Source organism: Mirounga angustirostris, unplaced genomic scaffold, assembly GCF_029215605.1.
Source record: "Mirounga angustirostris isolate CCGP_5_RB_7025 unplaced genomic scaffold, mMirAng1.0.hap1 SCAF_5, whole genome shotgun sequence".
Taxonomy (NCBI): domain Eukaryota; kingdom Metazoa; phylum Chordata; class Mammalia; order Carnivora; family Phocidae; genus Mirounga; species Mirounga angustirostris.
Genome location: NW_026991713.1, coordinates 115,221,178 through 115,238,633, shown reverse-complemented (window position 1 = coordinate 115,238,633; position 17,456 = coordinate 115,221,178). Strand labels below are relative to the sequence as shown.

The following is a 17,456-nucleotide window of genomic DNA, read 5'->3' as shown; positions in this document are numbered from 1 at the left end:
TGCCTCTCAATCAGCATTCTTTCTCCCAGCCGTCAGTCCCGTCAGTCAGATCCTGGACGGTGGGTTCAGCGACCGCGCTCTCCGAAGCACAGGAATGACGCGCTCCCGAGCACCGCGCGGCTGGATAGGAAGGCGTCAGGCTCTACTAAGGAGCTGAAATGAGCCCTTAAGCGCGTAGGCGCCCTGCCCCCACCGTCCCCTCCCCAAGCTCACGAACCGCTTGTGATTCCAGCCCAGCCGCCGGGGCTCTCGAGGTCACAGCGACCTCAGCACCGTCTTGGAGGAAGGCGGCGCGATTTCCGCGCCGCATTCCCGGCAGCAGGAGCCAGACCTCAAACAATACGCCAATCGATGCCTGCATGAGACCCGTTCCGGCCACCCGCTCCGCCTCGCCAAGGTCTCTCCGGTCTACCCCTAGCTGAAGCCGGCGCGCAGTCAGCAGCGTTAGCACTCGGGACAGCGCACCCGAGCCCGCGGGGGCTGTTTGCGGGCTAGCGGCTAGCGCTCCCCGGGGGCTCCCCTGCACGCCTCCCACCCACACGCTCTGACTCCAGCTCGTGAGCGCTGTCTGCCTCGCACCCTCCCTCTCCCATTTTTTCTCTCCGTCGCCCCCTCATCCATCCGGATTGGACTCCTCCTTCAAAAGCAGTTCGGGTGCTCGGCGCTTTCCCATACCCCTGCTCCGCGGACCCTTCGGTCTCCTTCCCTATTTAACCTCAGCCTTCCGAGAGAGTTGCCACGTCTCTAAGCCCTAACCCCAACACACACACGCATTCACACGCAGACACGCACGTTCCCTGTCGCTGTGTGACACCCACCCTCTGCCGCACGGCCGCGCGGTCCCCGCGCCGTGCCCTCCTCCCGCCACACTCACACACGCACGCAGGCGCGCGCAGCGCCGAGCAGAGGGCAGCTCGCCGACAGTTCGCACTTGGAGGCGACCCGCTCCAGTCTCACAGCGCTGATGGCATCTCCAGGCTCCGGCTTTTGGTCCTTCGGGTCTGAAGATGGCTCCGGGGATCCCGAGAACCCCGGCACAGGTAGGGGAACAGGGGCCTGCAGCAGGCGAGCTTTGCGGGTGGAATGGGGTTTGCAGTGCTAAGGAAGACGAAGGAGGTTTTTCCACCTGCAACAGGAAACTTCGGACACTTGGCCCTGCTCTCGCTGTAGGTCCCTGATGGCCCAAGAGACCAAAACCTCACAGGCCCTTATCCCTTGGAAAGACACCCAAAGAATCTCAGACCCTTTTCAATGAAGTCTGGGAGAGCCCCCAAACGCAGAGGCGTCTCCTCGACACCGAATTCCGTGGGCCTGGAGCACTGCCACCATCTTGGTGTCTGGACCCTGTAGAGGGATAGAGTGGCTGTGGGGAAAGGGAAAAAATGGAAGAGATAGAATTCTTGGTCTGGAAGGAGAGGCTGCGAGGAAAATGGACAGCTTCGGTATCTAGGAAAACTCACTGGAGCAAGGCAGGAAGGGGAGTTTGCCTGAACCTACTGGCACCTGGAAGGCAAGGGCAAAGGGCTGGAGTCTCTGAGCTCTTGGAAAGAAATCAGGGAACGTAAGGTCGGGCTGGGCTGGGCCGGGCCGCCTGGCTCCCGTGACCCTCCTGCACCTGTCCTTTGTGCGGAGCCCAGGACGGCCTCTTTCTGAACCCCGGGTTTAGTGCATTTGTTCCCGTAGAAGGAAACTTCACACGTTGTCTGCTTCCTCTTTCTGCCTCGCTGTACGCCTACCTGTCTTTCCTTGCAGCGAGAGCCTGGTGTCAGGTGGCCCAGAAGTTCACGGGAGGCATCGGAAACAAGCTGTGCGGTGAGTGCCCAGCCCGTGCCGGGGGAGGGAGTCGAAAACGGCCAGTCAGTCGCCTCTGTGTCCCGCGGGGGCAGTGTGGCCTTCTCACCTCCTCATCCCCAACAGCGGAGTTGAGGTTGCTTGGCCGGGGATGGGCAGGCGCGAGGGAGCTGGGACCGGCGGGCGGCTGACCAGCGCTCTCGATGTGCTTGCCTAGCCCTGCTCTACGGAGACGCCGAGAAGCCGGCGGAGAGTGGCGGGAGCGAGCCCCCGCGGGCCACCTCCCGGAAGGCTGCCTGCGCTTGTAATCAGAAGCCTTGCAGCTGCCCCAAAGCGGATGTCAACTATGCGTTTCTACATGCAACAGGTAAAGGCGCCCCGTGGGGTCCCCGGGAGCCACTGTCCCTCGCACTGTCCCACCCACCGCAACCAGAAGGGACTCGATGACAGGGGCCTGACCCGAGTCGTGGAGAAGCAGGGCGGAGGCGGACCTTACGTGAATCTTCAGCTGAAAGCGAGAAACACTGGGCCTGTCCCTTCCGTCTGAGCCCCAACCCGGCCTCTGCGCAGCGCTGGGCGCGGGCGTTCCAAGGGGATTCTCGGGCCGCGGCTCTCTTGCCCCAGTGCCGCCCGCGGGTCTGCGGTTGGCGGAGGTCCCCGCGCGCGCTGGACCTCGAGGTCGGCTTCTTGGTGGCCGCTGAAACGGGTGGGACTTGGTTGATGAGACTTTCTAGGTCTTTAGATCGCAAGAGTAATTCATAGCTGCGGTTTCACAGGGGAACTATTCTATTCACGTGAGACCTGCGGGCGTTTTTACTCCCTTGTGTTTACACACCCAATCACCTAAACGCGCGCGCGCGCGCGCACCCACACACACACACACACACACACACACACACTGACTTAGGAAACAGCGAGCCATCTTAATGGGTCAGGGATCCTAACATTGCATGCTCCACTTTGCCTGATTTGCCCAAAGGCATTCCTCAAACATTCCGATGTGACGTATTTCCATAATCATTTAAGATGATTTACTGAGATGTAACATTTAGGACGGACCCCGGTGAAACAGATGAATGGAGGCACACTCCTTTTAAAAAAGGAAGCAAACAATACCTTATGGATTGAAATGCAAAGAATTAACTTGGGGTGGGGAAGAAATCTCAATTTCTCTTTTTCCTTTGTCTTTGAAAAATACCTCCCATTTAAAGAAAATGCTCTGCGTTTCCAGATTTTTTTTTTAAGCACAAAATCTCTCAGTCCAAAGAAAAATTGCCAAATCAAGATCTTGCCTGGATATTTCCACAGTAAAATTAAAATGTGGCATTTTGATTCCATTCTTTAGACCTGCTGCCAGCGTGTGATGGAGAAAGGCCCACTTTGGCATTTCTGCAAGATGTTATGGACATTTTGCTTCAGTATGTGGTGAAAAGTTTCGATAGATCAACCAAAGTGATTGATTTCCATTACCCTAATGAGCTCCTTCAAGAGTATAACTGGGAATTGGCAGACCAACCACAAAATTTGGAGGAAATTTTGATGCATTGCCAAACGACTCTAAAGTATGCAATTAAAACAGGTATTGTCCAGTCAAAAATAATAAAGCTCTTTTTTCCTTTTACAATTTTTATTTTTTATATAAAAATGTTTTCTGTTTATGGAGTTACTGGTATTTTCAAATTAACAGAGTTATTTTCATCAATTAAAAGAAGTCATTATTAGAATGATATGAAGCAAAGTCACCCTTTACTATTAATGGTCATGCTTCTGAAGTTGATATCAGAAACATTATAAACGCATTAAGTATAAATCATCAGATTTTACACTGCACGTATTTGGCCACAGAGATTAACCACTGATGTAGAAGCAACCATTTGTCAGCAGAGGCCAGTAGAAGTGACCCAAAATGGAGAAAGGAAGGGAATATGGAAATGAAACCTCAAAAGGCATGATCCAAACAAAAACCCAATACTAGTGTAGTGCTAGTCATTTCTTTGGCATAGGAATGGTCAGACATTGGATAAACCATCCTATGTAATCATTGCAACAGGGGGATAATATTTTGGCATTGTCTCAAATGGCCAGGACTTCAGATTCGAGCCCCAGGTTTTCTCTTTTTTTAAAGAAATGTCCACAAAAGAAAACACAATACAAACTAGCTTAACAATTCAGCGGTGTTATATACAAGGATGTGTGTGCTTCATAGCCATTCTGAATATAAAATAAAGAAAATGGGTGGGGGAGGGGAATGAAATATCCTTATTTTAAAATGTATTTTGTATCTATTGCTTTTTTTCACAGTTGTCTTCATACGCTGTTTATTTATTTATTTATAGTATTTATTTATTAGTAACATTTATTTGGGCACATTGTAAGCTTTCATTTTATCTACACAAAATCAGCTATTTATCTCCCCAGGTCATGATTACCGCTTCTTTTCCTGCATTGTCTCTAATCATGCTGATGCATGATCCACTATACTTCATTAAAGCAATAAAAATAGGTATGAATGAATTTCATGAGGGATAGAAGACCTTGTGGATCTAAATTGATTTGTAGTCTTAAAAAAGATCCGCTAGCAACTAAAAATGTCACATGAATATTAATTACCACAGGAACTTGATTTTTTATGTTGCCATTTCTTTGGTTAATGAATTATCATATTGCTCTAATCAACCACAAGCATTTTAAGAATGTTTGCTGTGTGACTTTTAGCTACTACTTTTGGTTTTGTTTTTCCATTCGTTATACCAATAGAGAGGAAAAGTATGCAGAGAAGAAGCCTAAGGAAATGGATCTGCTGCATTATTAGTATCCACTTTTGTGAGACTATAGACGTAAAACTAGGTGCATAGGGAAAGGAGTTTAACTTGGTGATTTTGACCACACTTGGTCTGTGGAATATGAATTTTGAAGGCTTATTAGCTATCATTCTCAATCATGTTCACAGAGAATCCACATGATGTATATACTAGGCATTAAAGATGTTCTTCCAGCTTTTGATGTATCTGTGGGGGCAAACCTGAATAGTGTTTTTAATTCATTTTTGTTTGATCCATTCCCCTAACCTAATATTTAAATGTAATAATAGTAGGTTGCTACCTATTATTTTTATTGCTACCAAACTGGAAAGAACCTATAAAAATGTTTTACATCTTCATCCTTAAAAGCTGGTGATGTCTGACATGTAATTTAAAGAGTTAAGATAATGAGAATTGCAAGTCAATGAAAGTCATAGTTCTGTCTATCAATGCTTCCTTTAGTGTTAGGAGAAGATGGGGCAATTCAATTCTTAGACTTTGCCATAATGCTTGTGAGATTGTTGGTCAAATGTAGTTCTAATGCATTTTATTTAAAGTTCAGGAGAAAATAGGATTACGTTGGATTTCCAAGCATCAATATCAATATTATTCATAACACATGTAGTCTTCTGGTCTTCCCCATTCCACCCCTAAATAGCAGTTCAAAGAAGTAACACCGGTCACCTCTTTTTGACTAGCAAGCTTACAGGTTTTTATGCTATAACTGGTATTTGACGACTAGTACTATTTAGGGTCTGTAAAGTAGTTACCACCTCTGTGACCATTAGACATTTTAGTTCTCTTAGGGAGATGCTTTTATAAAATATGTTAGCACCTGCTTTCTACTGAGAGTCCTTAATCTAATTTTCACTTGGGCTCCAAGCTTAGAGAGGAGTGAGGGGCAGTGGGGTTAAATACTTGCAAGTGGAAGTCGTCCTGTATTGTTAAAATTCCGTCTGTAAGAACTGTTGGAACAGAAAACTGAAAACTGCAGAGAATGATAGTATTTTAGAATAAATAACATTTTCGGGGATCATTGGACTTGGTGGTAGTGATGGTGGTTGGGGAGTGCAGGGGTTAATGAGTCTTTTAACGGAGCCATCAGACAAAGAAATGGAAGCATCATAAATGAGGCCGTCCTTGGGTGCGTGCTGTGGCTACACGGAGAGCAGTTTGGACCGACTTTGGGGCCCTCCCCAACTGATGGTGGACAAGGGGGTCAAGGCCGCCCGGGGCTGGTCGTTGGCCGAGCCTGGGCATCCTTCCTGGCTCATTTGCTAATCAGTGGGGAGCGTTCCAGAGGCGTGAGCGGCTCTAATCTCACGTTTCCTCCTCGCTGTCTGCCCGGCTGCGCGTGGCCGCCTATTCCCGGGCCCGGTGGGGGCGGCGGCGGCAGCTGGATGCCCAGGCCGGCTGGGACAGCTGGGGGCCTCCAAGGCAGGTCTCTCCCACCCTTTCTCTCGGAGAGCCTTGCCTGGATTCGCCGGCAGCCTGCGGGGGGGGGTCACGGGAAAGGAGCAAATAGAATATTTCTGCAGCCCACTTCTGCAGAAATCAAGAGGACATGTTGCTCTAACCTGTCAAACTATCTCCTTCCATTTTTATCACATCACCATCAGTGAATGAAAATTTTGAGGCACGAGACATTCAGGTGCCATGGGCGACCAAGGTAAAAAAAAAAAAGAAAGAAAGAAAGAAAAGCGAGTCAAGCCATTGAAGCCTCAAATTTGCTTCCCAGTTTTCCAAAGGCAGTGGGCAGGGTGGATTGGCCTTTTGATATCCTGGGGCCAGACACAGGCCTTGGAATTTCTCTCAATTTTTTTTGCAGAGGTTTTTCATGCCAAAGTTTCCAGAGAGTTAAATAGTGTGTGATAATAGACACCAGATTCATCCAGAAAATGCATATGAATTGGGAGAGTAGATTAATGGATTGATTTGCTAATCTTTATTAATTTCCTCACTTTAAGGAAATGGCTTAGGGAAAGAGAAATGAAGGGGAATCAGGAGGGAGAGGCGGCTGTGATTTCAGCTGTGAGCTCTAATGAAATGGGGAGTCAATGAGGCAGAGAGGGGAGGGCTGTTCCAGACCATGGCCCAGGCGGCAGCAGCAAAGGGGCTTTCTCCTTTTGCCTGGATGCATAAACTGACAGGGTCAGCATCAGAGGGCCTGGTAAAGAGCGAAAAGGTAGAAGGGCACTGTGCACAGCCACAGGGAAGCAAAACAATGCCGGAGCATGAGCGAGAGCCACACAAATCCCAGTCTCTTTGAAATGTGCCCTTTCCCAGCTCCTATCTTTTCCCGGTGTCTAAATGTCTAACCACATGCCCAAGGCTGATAAGAGAGCACTCCAGTCCTAGAGATAAGCTCTGTGTTGACTTTTGTCCCTGTTTTCCCCATTGCCTTCCTTTATCTTGTTTTGCCCATGCTGGCCTGAGAGACCGTCACCCCAGGCTTCAGACAGGTGTCCAATAAGTAGGGGCTGCCTTTTTATCAGATGCTATTTCCATAATTGATAATCTTCCAAAATTTTTGCTGCCAAGCAAATCACAGATTTAGAGATAGGCTTTTATGGGGCAAGACAAGGAATGGAATTCTAATGAGATATTTACAATCACATTTTAAATAATAGCCTCAGGAGTATTTGGATGTCAGCTCCTTTGGAGAGTTTTAGAGAAATCTAGAAGTTAATTAGATAAGCCTTGCTAATGGACTCATCAGCCCATTGAATATATCTTCTTGTATCTTGTTGGTGGGGCAGTGATGTTGACCGTATCCCTCTTTACTTCAAATCACAACTATGAGGAGTTCTGTTGTTTATAATCAAGTATTTGGACAGAAAAGAATCGACAAGAATTGAATTTGCCCATGCCCTCTTTCGACGATCATCACCTTTTGAATCCAGGGCAAATCACCCAACAAAGTGTCCTATTTTCTCATTTTTGTGTTGTCTTTTGTAATCATCAGTCATTTGTCACTGATATCATTATGAATGTTGGCATGTTGGCATGCCTGGTGGATGTCATGATATGACTGATTCCCAGAACAACTTCAACAAAAAAGGATTTTTAGCAGCATGAGTGTAAACAAGAATAGCTTTGGATTACACGAGCATTTTAGTTTACAAATGTATTGAAGGGATGCTAGGAAATAAACTAGCATCCACATTGCAAACCACACTTGTTATTTTTTTTTTATATCGGATAATGTTTAGAGGAAGCTTTTTTAGAGAGTGTGTTTTAAGAAATACCAAAACCCCAAATAGTCTCTCTTGTTAGATGAAATGCTCCTTTTGGATGTGTCTGCGTGTGCACACGCATGCATGCACATGTTGGGTTTCTGAATATGGATTTCCTATTACTGAAGGATCTTTCAAGGTTCTTTAGCTAGAGCAATCATGTGTTTGAGAGGCATTTATTTTCACTGGATGCAGTCTTGATTCTCGTATTCCTTTTTATTCAGGGCATCCCAGATATTTCAATCAACTTTCCACTGGACTGGATATGGTTGGACTAGCAGCAGACTGGCTGACATCAACAGCAAACACCAACATGTAAGTTGTTAAATGTGGTGTTTTTTTTTTAAATCCAGGATAATTATTAGTGAGATTTCATAGTCTTTATTCTACCTCTCATGTGAAAATCTCTTTTTAATTAAGTAGTCCCTAACATAGTGATACAAACTTCAGAAGTATACGGGTGCTCACTCTAACTTAAAAGAAAAGAGTCCTGATCTATCTTTCATGCAATCAAAGCTATATAACATTTTTCAAACACAAAAGGCACTTTTTTGGCATTTTGGATTTGTAATTATGTATAAAGTGAACAAGAAATGGGACCAGATGATATCTTTTAAATAGTATTACTCTGCAGTGTTCTTTATTTATTCAATATGATAAATGACCCTTGGGCATTAAGCTCTTAACTTTAGGAATATAGAAAAATGGGCAACCTTTAAGAAGACATAATTTTCTCTCTGTTCAATAGAATAATCAAAACCTTTGTGAATGTAGGGCTTGAAGAGGGACATGCAATAGTTCTATAGATGTTGTAATGATGAATTATTTCTTCGAGTTACATACATAAAATGTGGCCATTACTACATTTCAGGTTCACCTATGAAATTGCTCCAGTATTTGTGCTCTTGGAATATGTCACGCTAAAGAAAATGAGAGAAATCATTGGCTGGCCAGGGGGCTCTGGCGATGGGATATTTTCTCCTGGTATATGATATTTCAACCTTTCTTTGTGTTTTTTCTTCTGATACACAGTGCCTCGTTATGAACATAGGAGCGATTAAGTATCTAGTCTGTGTTTCTGCTTATGTTAAATAGGTTATGTTGATCAAAAGAATGAGCGTGCTAATACATGACCATTGACCATGCTTCCAAGCCAACTCCCCATACTTGACCAATAGTTATTGGTGTTCAGAAAAAGGATAAACAGGGGTGGATATTTACCCAACCCTTCTACTGTGATCCTACACAGAAGATGTATGGATCATGTGGAACACAGGAATAAAGATTCCTCATAAGGGAATTCACTCTCTGAAACTCTTCCCACAATTAGTGAAAGGGTAGCCTCATTTAATAAAGCCTTCTCTGTTTCAGGAGGGGCATTATGAAGCAGATCTACGTAATTGAGCCTATGTACTCTGTCCCTTTCAAATAACAACCAGAGAAGCTGATTGACTTTAATTTCAAGGAGGGCAGAGAGTGACTTGGGAAACCATTTCTTAAAGCTGAAACAGAGGGTGCTGATTCCTTCCAAAGGTTTCTTTTGCCTTCTCTTCTTTATCATGCCATTCAGTCTCTTCATCCTGCCTTTTATCACCAGCCATTGGATTCTAAGCTCCATTATTTACACCTCTTCCAGCCAAGAGAATCAACCTGACACCAAAAAAAAGCCTTGCCCTTGGTTCCGGATTTGTATGTGACCTTGGTTTTGACGCAGAGAAGAAATAGAAGTTAGAAAGGCAGTAGGGAGAGAGAGTCGCTGACCCAAGGAAAATAAACCTGGTGTGCAGACTGTCACCTAATCAGTGGCAGGAGAGGGTCATCAGAATGGGGCGGGCCCTCAGTACACTGAGACTGGCCCTGCTGAGGAGGCCACAGCCACACCTGCCATTATGTCAGGCCTAGCAAAGGCCACGTCGAGATGTCCCTTCAGCAAACCTAGAGACAAGCGGATGATGAGGGAGAGAGAAAATAAAGAACAGGTGGAAAGAAGAAATTATAAGCAAGCAACAGTGGCCTCAAGGGTAGGGCTTAAATTAAGGAGCTTTACCTACAAGCTCAGGTCTGCTATTATATTTTATGCTTTTAAAGATACAACACAATTTTTCAGGTGCTGAAGGAAAACATGTTAGTTAAATGGAAGGGAAAATTAGCTTTTTTTTTTTTTCGTTAAACACCAGCTGTGATGAATTTAAAGCTAGCCTTTATTTTGTAGGGAACGCAGTTTTCCTTTGGAAAACCATTCCCCACTGAGGGAACTTTGCCATCATTGCCTGGAACTGATGCTCTTAAGATATTTTTCGTGAGGAATTAGGTAGTGTTCAAAGATCAGCATTGTTTTTACCTCTATTCTTCTCCCTCTTACAAGGCTGGTTATGTGATTGAGCATCCTGAGCTCTCTTTTAAAGGTCCCCAGGAGTGGGAAGAGAACAGTTGCTCCTGTTGACCCTGAAAACTTGTCTGAGAGGGCTTGGGCCAGGCCTAATTTAGCTGCTCTTGGAAACCGCTTGCCCCAGAAAATATACACCCAGAGAAAGAACCTTCTTTGGCAATTCTGCTAAGCCAAGTATGGACACCCCCATCAATGACAGAAAATGATCAGGTAGAAAGACTTAACCTTGATCATGGGGTTCCTTCCTTGGATCCTAAAGATCTGTATGCTCTCACACCAAGATGGAAGCCACTGATGTCATGCTAAGTATAATGTAGACATTGAAAAGTGGGGAGGGGACAGAAGAAAACGCCATTGGCAACCTGTTTCTGCTCTGCTTTCTACAAGGCATTACAGAGGAGAGATGGACTATAGCATCCTCACTTGCAAATGGATGCCTTTCCAGGTAGCATCTGGCCTTATTCCTGGGGTATAGGGTCTTACAATTTAAAGAGTGGGGATAGGGGAAATCATACATCATATGTGCCTGAGATCTGAAAGTCCTATTGCCCAGGACTAAACATGGAGAGTTAGGTCTGTGACTTGAATACATAGCTCAGCTCAGTTTACCTTACACCTCCATCTATAGCATCCAGAGACTTCATGCTTCATGGAAAGTTCTCTGGGACTTCTAGAAGAAATCTGTTCATGTGATGTCACCTGTGCCTGGGAGCCAAAGAGAACTGGAGTATTCCTCACTGCTCAGCAAGTCATGAAGGACCAAAAGAGAAGAAAGGGAAATTTTGGCTTAGTCACAAACCTTTTCCAGTCTGACAGGATTTTCCTGATGATTCAGAGCTCGTTTTTGCATCCTTCCTCTGGAAGATGCATCTGTCCTCCTGCCTGGGCTGCACAACAGTCTGCTCTAACGATCCAGAATCCTCTTCATCTCTCTCAGGGCTACTAGATCTTTAGACAGAGAATAACTGGAGTGGCAAAATGAGAAGTGGCAAGGTAGAGCTGGAAGCTTCTTGAATAACTGTGCTGTGTGACTGGTATCTTTGTGTTCATCTTCCCCTTTTTCTTCTGGCCTCCTTTCTCCCCAGCCTCTCTGACAAGAACAACTAGGGCAGTGCTTCTCTGCTGGGGGCTATTGTAACCCCCAGGGGACATTTGGCAATGAATGGAGAGGTTCTTGATTGTCACAACTTGGTGGCGGGGGAGAGGGAGGAGGTAGTACTAGTAGCCTCTGGTGGATAACAGCCAGGGATGCTGCTAAACACCCTCCTTTAAAAGCTGGTCCCTTGCCCAGCAGCATCCTACACCCTCAGCCCTTTTAGACAAGGTGTTTGCTCAGAGCAGGCTTGACCTGGATTCCTCTTGCCCCATGTCTCTGGGGGTCAGAAGAGGTAGCAATTGCCCTTATTCAGACTGATGACAGAACCGGGATCTGGATAGTTACTGCTCTGGGCCAGGCTGCTTGCTTGCGTCGGAGCCCAGGGAGCATGGAGGCAAAAGTCATGGCCCTGTGGGGGCCATTCAGTTTGGTACAAAGAGGCCTCTGCTCCTCAACCACCCAAAGGGAAGGGAACTCTCAAACACTCACATCATGGCAGAGCCCAGTGTGTCCCCTATGGGAAAGGAGGAGATAGTGGCTTCACTCTGCCACATGATGTCACAGCTTCCATTCCAACATCCCCATTTGCATGCACAACAACTGTCTTCTTCTTGTATTGCAAAAATCCTGAGCTTTCCAACAATCTTGGGGGAAATCTCACTTTTCTTTGCTTGTCAAATGAGACCTTACTTATAAGATACAAATATTATGGTATGAAATCCTTGACAATCTTAGGATGACACAGAAAAAGCAATTCAACATAGACTTAAAATTCCCTTAGTTTTGTGTTTTCCTATCATTAAAATATGATTTTTGTTCAGCTATTACAATTGTATTTCTATGAAGTCTTTGAGGGGGAAGAACTGTTCTGGGGAAATTCACAGATGAGTATGATGAAATGGGCTTGGATGTTTATCCTCATTCTTTTTTTTTTAATTTTTTTATTGTTATGTTAATCCCCATACATTACATCATTAGTTTTAGATGTAGTGTTCCATGATTCATCGTTTGTGCATAACACCTAGTGCTCCATGCAGAATGTGCCCTCCTCAATACCCATCACCAGGCTAACCCATCCTCCCACCCCCCTCCCCTCTAGAACCCTCAGTTTGTTTTTCAGAGTCCATCGTCTCTCATTCTATAAGAATTGTGGATTAATAGTCCACACCATGAGCTACAACGGATTTGTCTTAGTGTGAGTGCAAGGCACTGCCTGAGTTGAAATGAAAAGAAATGTTTTCTCCATCAGGAGATAAGTAGGATTTCCACAAGCCTAATGAAGAATGACCACGTTCGCATGGTGGGAAGGAAGGCAACAATTTCTCAGTTCTTAAGAACCTCTTCAAAGGACTCCCAGCAAGAGCAGAATCAATTGGCAGTTCTGTTTAGTCGCAGATTTGGGATGTGAAGGGGTAGCATATGTCCTATGGTTGGGCCCAATGCTCCTTTTTCTAGACCCTCTTAGGCTGAAGATTCAGTCTGAGTTTGAGGATTCAGGTCAAAGGATAACCAATAAATATGGCCTTCTCCCATGTCCAAGGAGGATTCTAGGTCAATGGAAATAAGGAATGTTGCTTGCATGTGAAATGATGTTGACAATGACTAGAAAAGGTCACTGTGTGTTGCTGTTACTTTCTTTAGGTGGTGCTATATCTAACATGTATGCCATGCTGATTGCACGCTTTAAGATGTTCCCAGAAGTCAAGGAAAAAGGAATGGCTGCTGTTCCCAGGCTCATTGCCTTCACATCAGAGCATGTATGTGTTTCTGTTCTTTCCAAGTTTAAGGTTATAGTCTGTAAAGCCCAAGCTGAAGGAGTCATATTTGGAAATGCTTTATCCCCAGAGGGTAGATACTTCTTGGGAGAGAATGAGGGGAGAGAACAACTGTGTGGTACAATGGGGTGAACCCCTTTCTCTTTGAAATGTAGGAAAAACCCCAAAGAGAAAGCAGAATGCTTCTAGAAACTTCTAGTTTCTACACGTAATTTTTCTGTAATAATGTTGTGTGTTGGGGGAAGGAGGAGAGGAGAGGCCAGAGTGACTATGAACTCATTTGGACAATTGTTGCTGTGCCTACATAATTCAAACCTCTGGAGTGTCCTACTGATACCATCTTTTTGTATGAAAATTCTTTTTTTTTTTTTTTAAAGATTTTGTTTATTCATTTGACAGAGAGAGATAGCAAGGGCAGGAACACAAGCAGGGGGAGTGGGAGAGGGAGAAGCAGGCTTCCTGTGGAGCAGGAAGCCCAATGCGGGGCTCGATCCCAGGACCCCGGGATCATGACCTGAGCCAAAGGCAGACGCTTAACCAACTGAGCCACCCAGGTGCCCCCTGTATGAAAATTCTGATCAGATATTCTACCCTAATGGTGCCTTGAACCATTTAATGCTTATCTTTGGTGGACTTAACCAGAGGTTTTATCACTGTAGAGAAATGGCCTAGTGGTCATATCTGTCATATCTGATCTTTGGGTCAGTTCTGTCTCAGCCAATCACAGCCTCCTGCATCCTGCTAGGCTCTCTCCAGGCAGGACGCTGAGACCTGGGTCTTCCTAGCTGAACGCCACAGCATAGTACTTCACATTCTTTCCATGGCTTTCAAAAAGTTAATGCCATTCTCCCTACCATCACAGACACATTGAAAAAAGTGGCCCACCCTGTTGACATAAATTAAGCTAAACAGCTTCCTTCTGCTAGGCCTTCAGCTTTCCTTCCTGTGCAGGGACAGAGCCGCACACAAGCTCGAAGCCACTTTGCAGCTCTTTGAGCAACATCTTGGTTCCAAATTCTCCCACCACACAGACCCTGCAGTAAACCAGAGGCTGTTCTTGACAGGCATTAGTAAGCATTACCTGCCATGGAATTCCTAAGATTTTTCCTTCACAACCTCTGCCTCAGAATAGCCTAGAGTCTGGGAAACAGTTGCCTCAAAGAAGATCAAGAAGCCCTGTGATGGTGGGGGAAATAGGAGCTGGGGAGGGTAGAGGGGTCTATAGGGAAATGAGGGACTCCTGTAAAGAGACATCAGTGGGGAGAGGCAGGGAGTTATAGTGGGAGTCGAGGCACATCTCCTACGGAACTTTTCTTTTTCTGCTTTAAGTGATGTGTGTGCGTGTTCTTAGCAAGGAAGCAAAGGGTAAGTACAAAGAAGCCAGTGACTACCATTCACAACCATAGCAGTAGCCATGGAATCAAAGAAACTAGTGATTTATGTTAACAAATGATCTTCAGTATCATTTTTAGACATGTTTTACCATTTTCTTTTGTTTTGTTTCTTTGCCCTTCCTCAACTTACAGAGGTCAAATTTAGCAGAGAATTTCACAGGCTGAAATTACCTGCCTTTGCTTTCCTATTTGCTACTTTCCTATTGTATTCCTATTGCTACTAAAAAAATTATGACAAACTTAATGGATTAAACCAATATAAATTTATTACCTTACGGTTCTGGAGGTCAGAAATCTATAATGGGTCAGGCAATGCTGTGTTGCTTTGGAGATGGTAGGGGAGATTCCATTTCCTTGCCTTTTCTAGCTTCTAGATGCCACCTGCCTTCCTTGATTCATGGCCCCTTCTTCCAACTTCAAAACCAGTAGAAGAACATCTTCAAATCTCTCTCTCTTTCTCTGACCTCTGCTTCTGTCACCACATCTCCTTCCGTGGCTCTGACTCTCTTCCCTACCCCTTTTCCACAAGGACACTTGTGATGACATTGGGTCCACCCAGATAACACAGGACAATCTCCCATCTCAAGACCCTTAGCTTAATCACATCTGCAAAGTCCCTTTTGCCATGTAAGGTGACATATTCTTAGGTTTCAAGGATTAGGTTGTGAACATCTTTGCAGGAAGGGCATTATTCAACCTATTAAGCCTAGTACCCCATCCCATGAGATAATTTTCATTTCTCAGCTTCTCCAAGGATAGAAACCATGATATAATTTTTTCAATTACTATTTCACTATACTATTGTACCCCTAAATAGCTAAACGTTACTCTATTCTCAATCTCAAGAAGCTCGGATGATCTTATATTAGGCATTTTCTTTTGGCTTCCAAGCTGTTTGCACAACCTGAAGTGAGGTTGGTCAACCGGAAAGCTGCCCTGTGCTCTCTGGTTTCTGTGTGGATTTCTTGGCTCAAGCTTCATGGAAATTGACTTAACCTTGCCCACAAAGCCCAGGTCATGTGGTCTGAGAATAATTTTTCTATGCCTTCTTTTCTTGATATAGCAAACTTAGAGTCTAATTTTTGACTTCTAAGTGATAGAAAGGTGACTCAGCTATATAACAACCATTCGATTCTTCCTCCTCCTTCTTGTGCCTCGATCCATGCACATAATTATGAAAGAACATTTGAATTATGAACCTTTCCTAAAATACCAATTGGTTCTAATGCTACACCTATTTTTTGACAGATGAACTCTTTTTCTAATGTATAATATCTTATATCTGATAACTATTTGACTCTTTCCAACACACTTCCAATATACAGTAGCTCATCTGATTCTCACTACATTCTTGTAGAACAGGCAGAGCAGAGATTGTTATTAGCATTTCTTCAACGAAGAGGCTATAGGTAGAGCCAGGATTAAATGGGTTTCCTGACTCCCAAGCCAATGAGGTCTCTGCCCCGACTACCAAAGTAGAAACCAGATCAAAAGATTCAGTGACATTTTGTACACCAGAGCTCATCAATTAATTTAACATTTTATACCTTCCCAAGTAAAATTTCTACCAAGATCTTTTCTCTTAATGTGACTGTCATGCTAAATTATTACTCCCCTCACTAAAAAAAAAAAAAAAAGTCCTTATTATCTCATAGGGCTGGGCTGGAGGGGATTTTAGAGCTCATTTAAAGCACTCCTATGTCTCACTGAACACTTGATCCAAACCATTCTGGACAGATGAACTCTTAAAGTAGCCCTGCCCGTGAAGCTTCGGATTAAGAGGTAACATGATCCCTGTATCTAGTTCCTTCTAGACTCTAGACCTCAGGGCCATTCCATTCCATTCATCACTTAGTGTAGTTCCTTCCAGTTTCAGGCCAGGCCATATATTCCCTTAGTCTTTTCAAGTTTTACAATCACCTTGTTTCCACCAGCCCCAGAAATAGATCTCCACCAGCTGAAAACAGAAGATCACCAAGTCATGTCTCAAATGCCTTTTCTCCAGGCCAAACAATTTCCATCTTTGCATGGAGGTTTCTTTCCTGAGTCCCTTGACCTGCAGAGAGAAACAGCAGTGGAAGAGCTGCTTTATGAATCTAATGGAGAGAGGAGGAGCCAAAGGCTTTGGCAGAAGCTGCTTCAACTGTTGTCTCTCTCAATGCTCTTTGAGAGTTTCCAAGGCCCAAGACTTTTGAGAATCAAATGAGAGCCTTATAAAACACTCACCTCAGCTCCTGGGATGTAGGAAACTCTACATAAATATTAGGTGACTTAAAAAAAAAAAAAACCACAACCTTATTTATAGATGAGGAACCCAAGTCCCAGAGGTGGGAGATGTTTTGCCCAGGGTTTCTAGCCAGTCGGTGGCAGAGTCAGATCTAGAGCCTCGGTTTCCTGACAATCCCAACACTGCTTTTTCAACTACTGGGTTGGATGACCTCTACACCACTCTAGCTGGCTGCTCTAAATTCACTTGTAGCATCATTTCTCAAATCTTATTTTCCCCATATTGTTATTCTAGTGCTAATTTAATTTCCTGATTTATTGAGCCAGGTCAAGTTACTATCCTTTCTTCTAGTCTGAGCACTGAGTTTAAAACTTGACATGCGTAGGGCCATAGGGATGGAAATGACATTGAGAAACTCTCTTCCAGCAACCAGCCAGAAACATCACACATTGAGGAAGGGAAGGGTCCTCTTTTGTTTACTAAATGGCCCTCACTGTCTCTGTTGCACCCGCAAAGCTACCCATCTCTTTTCTGGCCACCAACTCAGACAAGAAGTTTCCCTTTGTTGATAAGGAGGGCAAGCTATTACATTTTTCTGTTGTTCAAAGCCAACTCTTTTCTTGAAATTTTGAATAGGACTAAATTAAACAAATAATATTGCTATGAAGAACATTAGAAGAAGTAAATATATCACTGAGTTGAAACAAGAGACAGCATTTAAGCTCTGAGTAAAGAGTTCCAAGACTA

The 17,456-nt window shown here is 44.5% G+C and overlaps 1 protein-coding gene across 1 annotated transcript in view; it reads left to right on the top strand.

Moving 5' to 3' along the window:
- Positions 1-436: 436 nt before the first annotated feature.
- The window catches only part of GAD2 (glutamate decarboxylase 2), a 78,608-nt gene continuing 61,588 nt past the window's right edge, over positions 437-17,456 (top strand). Inside the window, exons 1-7 of the mRNA XM_045871317.2 lie at positions 437-1,040; positions 1,753-1,812; positions 2,009-2,158; positions 3,137-3,370; positions 8,053-8,143; positions 8,700-8,812; positions 12,955-13,070. Coding sequence (XP_045727273.1) covers positions 965-1,040; positions 1,753-1,812; positions 2,009-2,158; positions 3,137-3,370; positions 8,053-8,143; positions 8,700-8,812; positions 12,955-13,070 — 840 coding nt within the window. The 5' untranslated portion in view covers positions 437-964. The remainder of the gene's footprint in view (positions 1,041-1,752; positions 1,813-2,008; positions 2,159-3,136; positions 3,371-8,052; positions 8,144-8,699; positions 8,813-12,954; positions 13,071-17,456) is intronic.